This window comes from Lissotriton vulgaris, unplaced genomic scaffold (genome assembly GCF_964263255.1).
Source record: "Lissotriton vulgaris unplaced genomic scaffold, aLisVul1.2 SCAFFOLD_1581, whole genome shotgun sequence".
Classification (NCBI taxonomy): Eukaryota; Metazoa; Chordata; class Amphibia; order Caudata; family Salamandridae; genus Lissotriton; species Lissotriton vulgaris.
Window position 1 is genome coordinate 222,759 of NW_028242962.1, and position 12,050 is coordinate 234,808.

Here is a 12,050-nt window from a genome sequence, read left to right on the forward strand (position 1 = left end):
GTAGCACATGCTGCACCCTGCTGGCTACATGTGAGTGTGGTCTGCCGTGGCTGCAGCTTCTACTCTGTATGTGATGGAAACTTGTACTCTTGTAGCACATGCTGCATCTGCTGGCTACATGTGAGAGTGGTCTGCCGTGGCTGCAGTTACTGCTTTGCATGTGATGGAAGCTTGTTCTCTTGTAGCACATGCTGCACCTGCTGGCTACATGTGAGTGTGGTCTGCCGTGGCTGCAGTTTCTACTCTGTATGTGATGGAAGCTTGTACTCTTGTAGCATATGCTGCATCTGCTTACTACATGTGAGAGTGGTCTGCCGTGGCTGCAGTTACTGCTTTGCATGTGATGGAAGCTTGTACTCTTGTAGCACATGCTGCACCTGCTGGCTACATGCGAGTGTGGTCTGCCGTGGCTGCAGTTTCTACTCTGTATGTGATGGAAGCTTGTACTCTTGTAGCACATGCTGCACCCTGCTGGCTACATGTGAGTGTGGTCTGCCGTGGCTGCAGCTTCTACTCTGTATGTGATGGAAGCTTGTACTCTTGTAGCACATGCTGCATCTGCTGGTTACATGTGAGTGTGGTCTGCCGTGGCTGCAGCTTCTACTCTGTATGTGATGGAAGCTTGTACTCTTGTAGCACATGCTGCACCTGCTTACTACATGTGAGTGTGGTCTGCCGTGGCTGCAGTTACTGCTTTGCATGTGATGGAAGCTTGTACTCTTGTAGCACATGCTGCACCTGCTGGCTACATGCGAGTGTGGTCTGCCGTGGCTGCAGTTTCTACTCTGTATGTGATGGAAGCTTGTACTCTTGTAGCACATGCTGCACCTGCTTACTACATGTGAGTGTGGTCTGCCGTGGCTGCAGTTACTGCTTTGCATGTGATGGAAGCTTGTACTCTTGTAGCACATGCTGCACCTGCTGGCTACATGCGAGTGTGGTCTGCCGTGGCTGCAGTTTCTACTCTGTATGTGATGGAAGCTTGTACTCTTGTAGCACATGCTGCACCTGCTTACTACATGTGAGTGTGGTCTGCCGTGGCTGCAGTTACTGCTTTGCATGTGATGGAAGCTTGTACTCTTGTAGCACATGCTGCACCTGCTGGCTACATGTGAGTGTGGTCTGCCGTGGCTGCAGTTACTGCTTTGCATGTGATGGAAGCTTGTACTCTTGTAGCACATGCTACACCCTGCTGGCTACATGTGAGTGTGGTCTGCCGTGGCTGCAGCTTCTACTCTGTATATGATGGAAGCTTGTACTCTTGTAGCACATGCTGCACCTGCTGGCTACATGTGAGTGTGGTCTGCCGTGGCTGCAGCTTCCAGTCTGTATGTGATGGAAGCTTGTACTCTTGTAGCACATGCTGCACCTGCTTACTACATGTGAGTGTGGTCTGCCGTGGCTGCAGTTACTGCTTTGCATGTGATGGAAGCTTGTACTCTTGTAGCACATGCTGCACCTGCTGGCTACATGCGAGTGTGGTCTGCCGTGGCTGCAGTTTCTACTCTGTATGTGATGGAAGCTTGTACTCTTGTAGCACATGCTGCACCTGCTGGCTACATGCGAGTGTGGTCTGCTGTGGCTGCAGTTTCTACTTTGTATGTGATGGAAGCTTGTACTCTTGTAGCACACGCTGCACCTGCCCGCTGTGTGTGAGTGTGGACAGTTTTGTCCCTGTGTTTGTGTGAAGTAGCCATTGCTGTCTCTACTGTCCTTGTTTTTGTGTTACAGAAGCTTGCTCTGTTGCCGACGCCCATGCTGATCCTCCAATGTGCATTAGCAAAACTTGGCTAAAATCTCTCATTAAAAAGCCACAATAGTTGGTTTTGTCAAGGGTTACTTGCTGTGGAATATATGAAATGCTGAAATATTTCACGGAGAACTTGTGTTCGGAACTTAATACATTTACCAGAATCCGTTTTGTTAGATCTGTTGCATTTAGAGGTGATTTTTCAGACCTTAATCGACGTCTATTTTGAGATGTTTCCCTGGTAGCAGAGAAAAACGAATTACAACAATATTCCAGAAATGATTTATTCTTCTTACAAATCTGTCAAATGTCGTCCTTCGAAATAAACCTAATAAATGGCTTGTTTTCTCAAATTGTCAGATTTACTTCTACTCATAACATTTCAAATGTACTTAGTACATCAGCCAAACCAGTGCAAGGCCAAGAGGCACTAGCTACGCTTCGGGTTCCATTCATGGCGCTGGCGGTTGTGCATGGATCGCACCATCTTGAGACATGGAATATCTGTCAAATTATACACCAAATGAGATGCATCATCAGTCCCAACGTGCAGGTCTGGGCAGAGTTCCGCTATGCGGAACACCGTGAAGTTTCCAAGAAACTCCTGTAAGTGGAGTTTTGCAAGTGTCGAAGTGCATTAGGTCTTGCAGTTCGCCTTGATTTTTAGCGCCGGCTGTTTGTCCCGCGCCAGAAAATCAGCACGAACGGCACCATGTGCAGCACAAGAGGCCGCTGCTTCTCTCTTCCGCTCGAGTAAAAGTTCTTCTCGAGCGGCAGCTTCCTCAACGCGAACGGAAGGTTTCTCAACAGCAGAGAAGCATAGAACCTTGCTTGCAGTTATTGCTCTCCATAGAACATATGTTGTCTGCTTCATCAGGTGGAATGAAGCACAGATTGCATAAAGCCCTGTAGAATAAAAAGGTAAACTATCTTTCTACTCAAGAGTAAACAGTCAACTCCATATTCGCAAATTAACTCACTGCCCACCCATCATCAGGCTCTTTCACCACTCAATTTTGCTGCACAACAACACTGAACAAGGCTGACATACGACTATTCTGCAGCATATAAGCCTCGACTCTTACATCACAACCAGTCAGAAAATTTGCATCCCAAGGTCGGCATATGCCTCACCCAACTGCTTAACCCACCTCACACAATGGCTCCCAAGCAGCTGCCCATCACTGATTCACTCATTCATTCATTTTGTGATGTAGCCATAAGTACGTGGACATATCTTTGTATACAGCTTTTACTAAAGTGCTCGCTCCATTCCTGTCGAGCAAAAACGCCCTATGCATTTGAAAGGGGTGCTGCAACGCCCACATTTTATATCATTGCAATGGCAGCGAGACACAAAAGCCTCAACCGGCAGGCTGTTCAGAAACAACTCTGAGCAGCAAAAAAAACTAAAAAAAAATGTCTTGAGATTCGGTCCGCTTCCAAAATACAAATACTTCTGCGGGATCTATGACCAGCTTGCTCTACAATCAGAGAGCAAAAGACAGGACTCTAAAAGCAGAGTACCGCTTGCAATAATGGTGCTCTAAAAAGAATGCCTTTTATAACACAAAGAATGTGGATGGCGTGCTCCTGATTGGTGCTCGCTAAAAGCCCATCTGATTGTGCTTAATGGTCCTCAGACAACATTAGAATGGATGGCTGCAGCAAAGGGTAAGTCTGGCTGCTTGAAATAAATATAATTTCCAGAATGAGAGAAGGCGATTCAGCCCGACGGAAGAGGTTTTACGGCCAAGGTCCATGTGGGCATTTTGGGGCCCGAGTATTGTAACTATAGGGTATTGTGCACTGCCGGGGGTGCAAACAGGGTTACAAATTTACCTCCCGAAAGGTAAAGCAGTATATATGAGACATTATAATGCAAAGCTAAGATAAAGGCCAAAGGCGGTGGCCAACCTTAGCAACTTGCTATCGATGCGGCACAGCTAATAACTACTCTAGTTATGGTAACTTTTAGTCAGTGCAGTTTTTTTCAGTCAACTTCAAGCGTGCTATAAATTTTGGTTTCACCAGTGCAAATACAATCATATGCCTACAAGTTCCAGCATGCTTAGCGCTGTTGACTAAACAACCAAGAGTGGTTGAAAGCTAGACGCATAACATGGGGTCAACTTTGGGGAACTTGAAGCAGAATAGTATGGTAGGAGGCCAGGTCAACAGGCCTAACATTTCAAGATATTGCTGCTAGTGACAAAAATTTGCAATATTTGCAGAAATTATTTTTGACAAAAAAATCTATTTTCGAGGGAGTTGGGTGTTCCAAACTAAGAAAGAAATGGTCTGGCTATATGTATTACACTTCAGTACAAACTAATCGAGAAGTCACATTTTTTACCTGTAAGCCCATTATGTTAAATGCAAAACTATGAATTAAGGATAACAAGTTGCGATGCAGAGAGGTTGCACATGTAAGACACTAGTATTTGGAACCTTCATTGCAGTAACTTGCCAGAGGTAATAGGTCAATCCAACTTAAAACCGGTCTTTTCTAAAATATCTATGTTGAGCAACAAAAAGGAACAGAAATATTAAAATATCAACAAGACCTGCTTCATAGACCAGGGTTGTCCAACCTCTAGGATCACAAGTGTAGATCAAGGCCACATTTACAGGATGTCCACTGACAGTGCAAATATTGTCGAGTGAGAATCACTGCATGAGATCCACAAATGGAACATGCATCCGGCCTTCCCAGACCAGTGCTGGACAGCATTCTTAGAAGGTCACTCGCTAGTACTACTAGGAATGTTTACATTGTCAGTTACAACCCAAGTTGGCCATCAGTGAGAAGCGCCCGGCAAACTTCTTACTTGTTCTCCCGACTTCAACTGCAGTTGTGTGCGAGTCTTCTCGTTTTGTTCAATCTCTTTGATGATCTCTGCAGCTGCAATATCAAATATCTTCAGTTAATGTGGAAACACAAGTTCAAAACACAAGAAAAGCATTGATCACAGCAAATGAAGAACAAATCCAGCTTCTAGGAGGCGGATGGGCAGATCATGCAACAGAGAGGCTCTGTGGACGGGAAGGGAAGCAGATGGACCGGAACACGCCCACCACAGTGATCATTCAAAGCCGAACAGGAGCAAGAGCACAAGTACCCAAAGGCAAGGTCCAAACATCAAAAACAGAAAAACATTATAAAAATAAGGAAGACCTAAAAAGCACAGTGGGAGAAATAGAAAACGTTGGACCAGTGGAGACAGTGGTAGTGGTGGCTTATGGGGATCAGGAGTGGTAGAGGTGCCAAATACATTTTCAGAGATTTTGGCTTGCCCTAAGAAACAAAAATTGCAAATCCCTTTTCAACATACCCATAACTCTGGCTGCTGTGGACTACACTGTAACACTTGGAATGTGGAATGTCCAAGAGCAGCGGCTCTTAACCTTTTGACATGTGTAGGCCCCCACTGAATCTCTACTGTAAGGCGGGGACGCCCACATAAGCAAATTCTATAATGTGACCCACAAAAAAATGTGAAAATCAAATTTTTAATATAGATGAGAATATTTAAAATGTAGTTTTATTTCTAAAACACAGAGCGAAATTCAATATTCTAACATATCACTCTTTTTTTGCTTCTAATACATGCTCTCTTTTTATCCGTGCATATGAATACTTCGATTGAGGCCTCGAGATGTCCTTCCTATAGGTAATTTGCAGTAATTGCACAGCTTCCAAAATCGAGATAAGAATGCCAAATGTATTTTTAGCTTCCAATTTCTCTCACATTTACAGAATGTTTTAAAGCTTTTTTTTCAAATTCTTTTTTTATGTATACGTACTTATCTTAATCTGCTATAACTATTTCCACAACGCAACATGGCAGTAATATTCACATCAAGACATGAACTTTATACCTTCACCTCTGATGGGAACAGTTCGGCTGACTCAAAGAGCTTGCAAAATAAGAACAAACGTATGGGACATTACCCAAAAATGTTTGGGAAATGCTGTCTCATCACTCTGTAACAAAGTCAGAAACGGGTTGACTGAGACTTGTCATTTTCAAGGAAAGGGGGATGAGAAAGGAACATGCAATTGCCTGGATGGTCAAAGACTTCAACATTCCCAAATGCAACTGGGAGTGGGTGAGGCAAACAAAACAAGTAAATGGGTCCCAGAGCCGACCCTTGTTCTCCTGAAGCATCGAACTAACAAACACCTTTCTCAAGAGAAACCCCACTCAAGATCCACAGAGCTAGAAAAACAATAGAGGAGCGCAAAGGATGCTCACCTCACCAACAAACACTCCCCGCAACAGACATCACCCGCAACATCTGTAGAACCACTCTCAACATTCGCAGAGCAAAGAAACCAACTATAGAGCCCAAAGGATACAATTTTCTTTGTAATTGGGAGAGGAGATGTCATGTCTTCTAGGAAAGGACATGGTTATATAAGTAGGTCAGCAGAGCTAACAAAACAATCAAGGAGCCCAAAGGATGCTCACCTCATTAACAAACACTCCCCACAACAGACATCACTCTCAACATTCGCAGAACCACTCAACATTGGCGGAGCAAAGAAACCAACTACAGAGTCCAAAGGATGCACTGAAGAGATTGACTAAATTTCTTTGTAAGCGGGGGTAAGATGTCATGTCCTGCAGGAAAGGACATTGTTATATAAGTAGGTCAGCAGTCTACCTGGTCCAGACAGAAGTGAGATGCCAGGAACTTCCCGGGTGGAGACACATTACATTGAGGGAAGCAGAGAGAAGAGGAAGTGTGGAGAGTAGCTCCACATCAGTAGGCCATGTATAAAAGCTACGGAATTAATAAAGATGAGGAAATAGCCTTATGACAGGTATGTCTTTTAGGCTGAGTGTTTGGCTTGCCAGTACTGTGAAGAGAAACCAATCCAGACAGGACACAGGCCTACTGAGTAGGTTTTTGGGACCCCCCAGGGGTCAGGGACCACAGGATTAGAACGGCTACTCTAGGGCATAAAAGTAGTTTTCAGTTTGAAATGAAAAGTTGAAAGAGACTGACTGAAGTAAGATAGGTCATCAATCTGTGAGGCAGGAGGCTCTGCATAAGGCATATCGGGCCAGATGTGCGACCATTAAGTTTAGCGAGTCGCAAATTGCTCAATATTGCGACTCGCAATTTGCTACTCGCTAAACTTAATGTACAACAGTGTCTCAGACACTGTTTGTGATTCCCAATGGGGTCGGAAATTGAATGCCTCATGAATATTAATGAGGCTGTCAAATTTGCGACCTCATTCAGAATGGCTAGCACTCCCAGGGATGGTGGCCTGCTCGGGTCAACAGACCACCATGTCTGTGACTGCTTTTTTAATAAAGCAGTTTTTTTTAATGCAGATTATTTTCCTTAAAGGAAAACACGCTGCAGTTAAAAAATAAAAATGAAACTCTTCAGTTTCATTTTCCTGCTCTTAAAAGATATTTGCAAACCCATTCACCAAGGGGAACGGGTCCCCTGGGGACCCCTTCCCGTTTGTGAGTGGCTTACCACCCTTTTGTAAAGGGTGGCAAACTGCGAGTGTTTTACGACCGCAAATGCGGTTGCAAATCAATCATACATAGGTTTGAGACTCGCTATTAGGAAGGGGCGCCCTTGGCACGCCCCTTCCTAATAGCGAGTTGCTAACCATATTTTGCGAGTTTAGTGACTCGCAAAATAGGGTTATTACATCGAGCAGACTTTTTTTGAGGTCGCAAAGGGGCCAAATTCCTCTTTCCGACCACAAAAAAATGGTTGTACATCTGCTACATAATGCGAACGGGGGAGGATGCAGAAAGCTTTGCCATGGAGGGCAGAAAGCTGTATCTGCAACTTTAAAAGTGTAATTGATGCCATACTTGTTTCAGAATCATTCAAGACAAAGTGTCTTCAAAGGGCACAAATAAATAAGATTGGAATGTTTACTATGTTAAATGAAAGTTAAGTTCTATCACGCACACGCACACACACAAAATAATGGCAAGATAAAAAACAGTATCAAACATCAGATATTCCTGTGATGATTTTTTCATTCAATCACTTGCTGCAATCTCTTAAGACAGCCAGCATGTGGTTCGCGTACGCTGCGCTTCTTTGGGGTTTACATACAACACGTTATCTTGTCTTGCACCGTCCTTTTATATATGATGATCTTCTGTGGTTGGATTATTTCAATTTCAAAAATTGTTTTTGAATGAAATATAGTAGAATCTCACTTCATGTATGCTCCAAATTATTTGTTGTACTCTCAAGGTCATCTTTGTCCTTTCCTTATATACCTATGTTTTCAATTTCGAGTTCTTTACAAGTGGAGAGTGCAAATAATTTGGTGCACCAAAAGCAAAATCAGAAGGACAAGGTTCAGCACAGATACGCAGGTCCTGTAACTTGGGGAACTCTTGAGCAGATCTGAAGAGAGACTCGACAACTTATAAATTACTAGCAGCCCGTCCCGACGTTGTCCAGGTATGAATTGCTGCCGGCCAGTAGTATAAAGTTTTGTAGGATTTCATTTTGATAGCATTTCTTATCTGTGACAGGCCTGTGAAACGCTCCGATTCACAGTGCACTGCTGATGCACTTAAGAGTGCGCGTTCAGTAGTGTGTGAACTCGAGTTTCCCTACTTTATTTTTCCTTGCAATATTATATAATAAACAACAGAAAAAGCATGTGCTGCCAATCAATTACCTGCCTTCTCTTGGCTAAACATTAGAGATGAAACAAATGTTTATTTTGACCAAAACAGTGTCGTTTATTTATTTTATTTTGATTAGACTCATTTAGTCATTTCCACTTTAAAGGAAGATTTTAACCAAGTTCATTTTTTAAGACCTTATGTACAACATGAACAACAAATAGCATATACTCAAATATATATTTTTTACAAAAAAGGAAAATTTGGAAAAAGTTAGACAAAAACAGATCACACACCTTCAATCATACAACTTTCACACCACACTATATACACATTATATACAGACACATCTACAAGAAACAATGTGAATTATTTCAATAATGTAATCAATTGGATTACAATGAAGCCCAAGAACATTTGTATTTTGCAAGAACTGTTTGGTGTTTTTTTCAGTTTTAGATAATCTTTTTAGGCTTATAGAGTCTACGCGTTTCAAACTCAAATTAGTAATAGAGTTCTCATCAGGACGAGGTCTCTCAGTTTAGGTAGAAACCAAAAGACGTAAAGGTATGTCCGGGTTGTCAAACATATAATGTGGAAGACTGAGTCCTGCAATGGTATGCGATGATTGCCTGTCGAGGGAAATGAATCTGTGAAGCCAGGGGATGCGGCAAGTGCTCCCGGCGGCGGAGCGTGAGTTGGACTGTGTGGTCGGCAGGTCTGGGCTCAACCTTACACCAAAGGATCAATCAATGCGTCCGAGGTTATGGCCCACGCTCCATTCGATCGTGGCAATGCGAAGCGGTTCCAGCTTCGGCGTCCTCGCTGTGCGCTACTTCCTGGTCCGCGTAGGATCCTGGGACTTTGTTTAAGGTTGCAATATTATATAGCACAAACTCGACAACATGGCATGAGCACAATTTACATTACACATTCGTTTGTGGTAGGCACGGGGAGACAAAGCGATTTGCCTGGAATCACAGGATGTTGAGCTGATGCCGAGATTCGAACGTAGCTCCCTAGCTCTAAAGTTCGCCATTGTAGAACTTGTGGCGGGAGGTGTGTCTAAAAGTGTATGTCGGTGCTGGCCATCAATGAGAGAGACCGTGCATTTTTCAAAATCGGTGGTGAAAAAATATGAGTTATGTTGCTGGAGTTGTGGGCCGCTGTGCCACCAATGTACTTACCGGGGGAGGGTAAACACCCATTATTCCGCACCTTTCTTTCCGCATACCATCACTCCGCATACTTATATTACGAAAGTACCAGGACTCCGCAATGTCATTATAACGCATGGCATTACATTTTATATGCTTTTACCACGCATACATTTACAACGAAATTCGTTGTAAATGCATGAATGGTAAAAGCATGTTTTTTTTAATGTTTGGATATGGTAAGTATGGGTATAGGGGTATATGTTTTGGGGTACTGAGGTATATGTTTTGGGGTTTTTCGGTATTTTAAGGGTTCAGATATAGTTTTGGGTTATGGGGTACAGGGGTAGTTTTAGGGTTTAGGGATAGGTATGGGTTTTGGGGTACAGGGGTATTTTTAGGGTTCAGGGCTAGGTTTCGGTTTTGGGGTATAGGGGTATTTTTGGGGTTCAGGGGTAGGTTTGGATTTTGGGGTACAGGGTATTTTAAGGGTCTAGGGCTAAGTTTGGGTAGTGGGGTACAGGGGTATTTTTAGGGTTCAGGGTAGGTTTGGGTTTTGGGGTATTTTAAGGGTTCAGGGCTAGGTTTGGGTTTTGGGGTACAGGGGTATTTTAAGGGTTCAGGGTTAGGTTTGGGTTTTGGGGTACAGGGGTATTTTTAGAGTTCAGGGCTAGGTTTGGGTTTTGGGGTTTAGGGGTATTTTTAGGGTTCAGGGGTAGGTTTGGGTTTTGAGGTACAGGGGTATATATAGGGTTCAGGGCTAGGTTTGGGTGTTGGGGTACAGGGGTAATTTTAGGGTTTAGGGATAGGTTTGGGCTTTGGGGTACAGGGTATATTTATAGGGTTAAGATGGGTTAGTGTTTAAGGGTGTTGGGGTATTTTAAGGCGTACGGGTGGGTTCTGATTATGGGGTGCAGGGGTATTTAAAGGGAGCAGGGTGGACACCCGGAGCTGGAATGTACAGAACCTGGGAAGAAAAAACAATGAAATATTGGGCACAACGCTCGCTTTTTTCCCCCCGAAATCCCGTAATCCTGTGCCCCGCACACGCCCACGCCCCCAGCACACGCCCACAGCACACGATATGAGACATGGCATGAAGGGCGGAATGTACCACACGCCCCCAGCGTTTGTCACGCCCACAGCACAACGCAGACACGCCCACAAAGGACTACTTTGCTGGCACGGTTCTTTTACCTTTTAAATGTATATGGTGGGCGTCTGCATAGCCTATGTCCTTCTGCTGCAACTGCCCTTTCCAACGCTGTATTGGGTGTTGTGATTGGTGCTGTGGTTCCTGAGATTACCCGCCTCAAAGGTTTGGGCTCTCTCTTTATTATATTAGTATAGATATAGATTGGGGCCTTTCTCAAGTGATAGTTGCACAGTCGCCTTCTAAGAGATCCCTGCCCTCTAGGAATCACTCTTGCTCAATCACCTTATTTTATAGTACATATGTTTTGTTTAATTAAGAACAGGATCTTAGCCTGTGTACACTTTTTTGAAAGCTAGTCCCCAACCCTTCTTTGTTTTTGGGAAGCCTACCATACTCATATGCAATACTTTCTGCTGTTTAGGTCTCGGGCCTAGCGTACACTGCGGAAGCAGTGTGGCGTAGTCAGAGTCCTTTTCCTGGGGTTTTGAAAATGTTACCTAGGAATTCCACGCAGATCGTGCGTGTTATTTCCTAGGTCCATTTTCATTGGCCTTTGCGTGTGTGTACTTTTAAAATAGAACAAGCAATAGGCCATGGGTGGTCCCGTAGCTCCGCCCATGGCCTATTGGTGTCTGTTACGGGCACATATGCTCGCAGTGCCGCACGCGCACCACTCTCGAGCTTTATTTTTTTTTTTATCGATTTCACGGCGAAGCTCTCCCTGTCAGCGCCTCTTCCCTGTGTCTCCGCTTTCCCCATCGCGTGCTTTCAATTTACCTCCCCCCCGTCGGCTCAGCATTCACTTTTATACAGCTTCCATGGAGAAATTTACACCACGAACAAATAAATGCATTGTATTTTGTCTCTTGTTTTTGTTGTCAGCTCAATGGGACAGAGGAATGAACGTTCTACCTCTAGGTTCTTTTACGTATCCGACCTGTGTTATTCCGGAAAATCACTTTATTTCCCTACTTCTCAGTTGCACTGTTGTCAAACATTGAAGCGCTTAAATCACGGTAAACCTCTGATAAACACACTCACTAATGTTCCGGAAACACACTGAAGTAAGGTATTTGTTTTAAGGAGCTACAAAGCGCAAAACCCTTTTAAGCACTGGAGCGCTGCACATTGTCTGAAGGACTGCACTGGAGATTATTTTAAAATGTAATGCAATCTGCTTGTAAAACGTTCAGTTACACATAAGATATCAGTCAGTAGCTCATTAGCCACGAAAACAATTAAAGGCATTCGATTTCCAAATTCAAAGTGCTGACTAGTCCCTTAAATATGGACTTCCAGTGGCAAGTGGTGTGCGTACTTGGTTTTCATATTACCACTCGTGTGACGCACCTGCAATT

The 12,050-nt window shown here is 43.9% G+C and overlaps 1 protein-coding gene across 1 annotated transcript in view; it reads right to left on the reverse strand.

Moving 5' to 3' along the window:
* The window catches only part of RAD18 (RAD18 E3 ubiquitin protein ligase), a 431,063-nt gene that overhangs the window by 154,656 nt on the left and 264,357 nt on the right, over window positions 1-12,050 (reverse strand). The window contains exon 8 of the mRNA XM_086948442.1: window positions 4,582-4,655. Within this exon, the coding sequence (XP_086804568.1) occupies window positions 4,582-4,655 (74 nt within the window). The remainder of the gene's footprint in view (window positions 1-4,581; window positions 4,656-12,050) is intronic.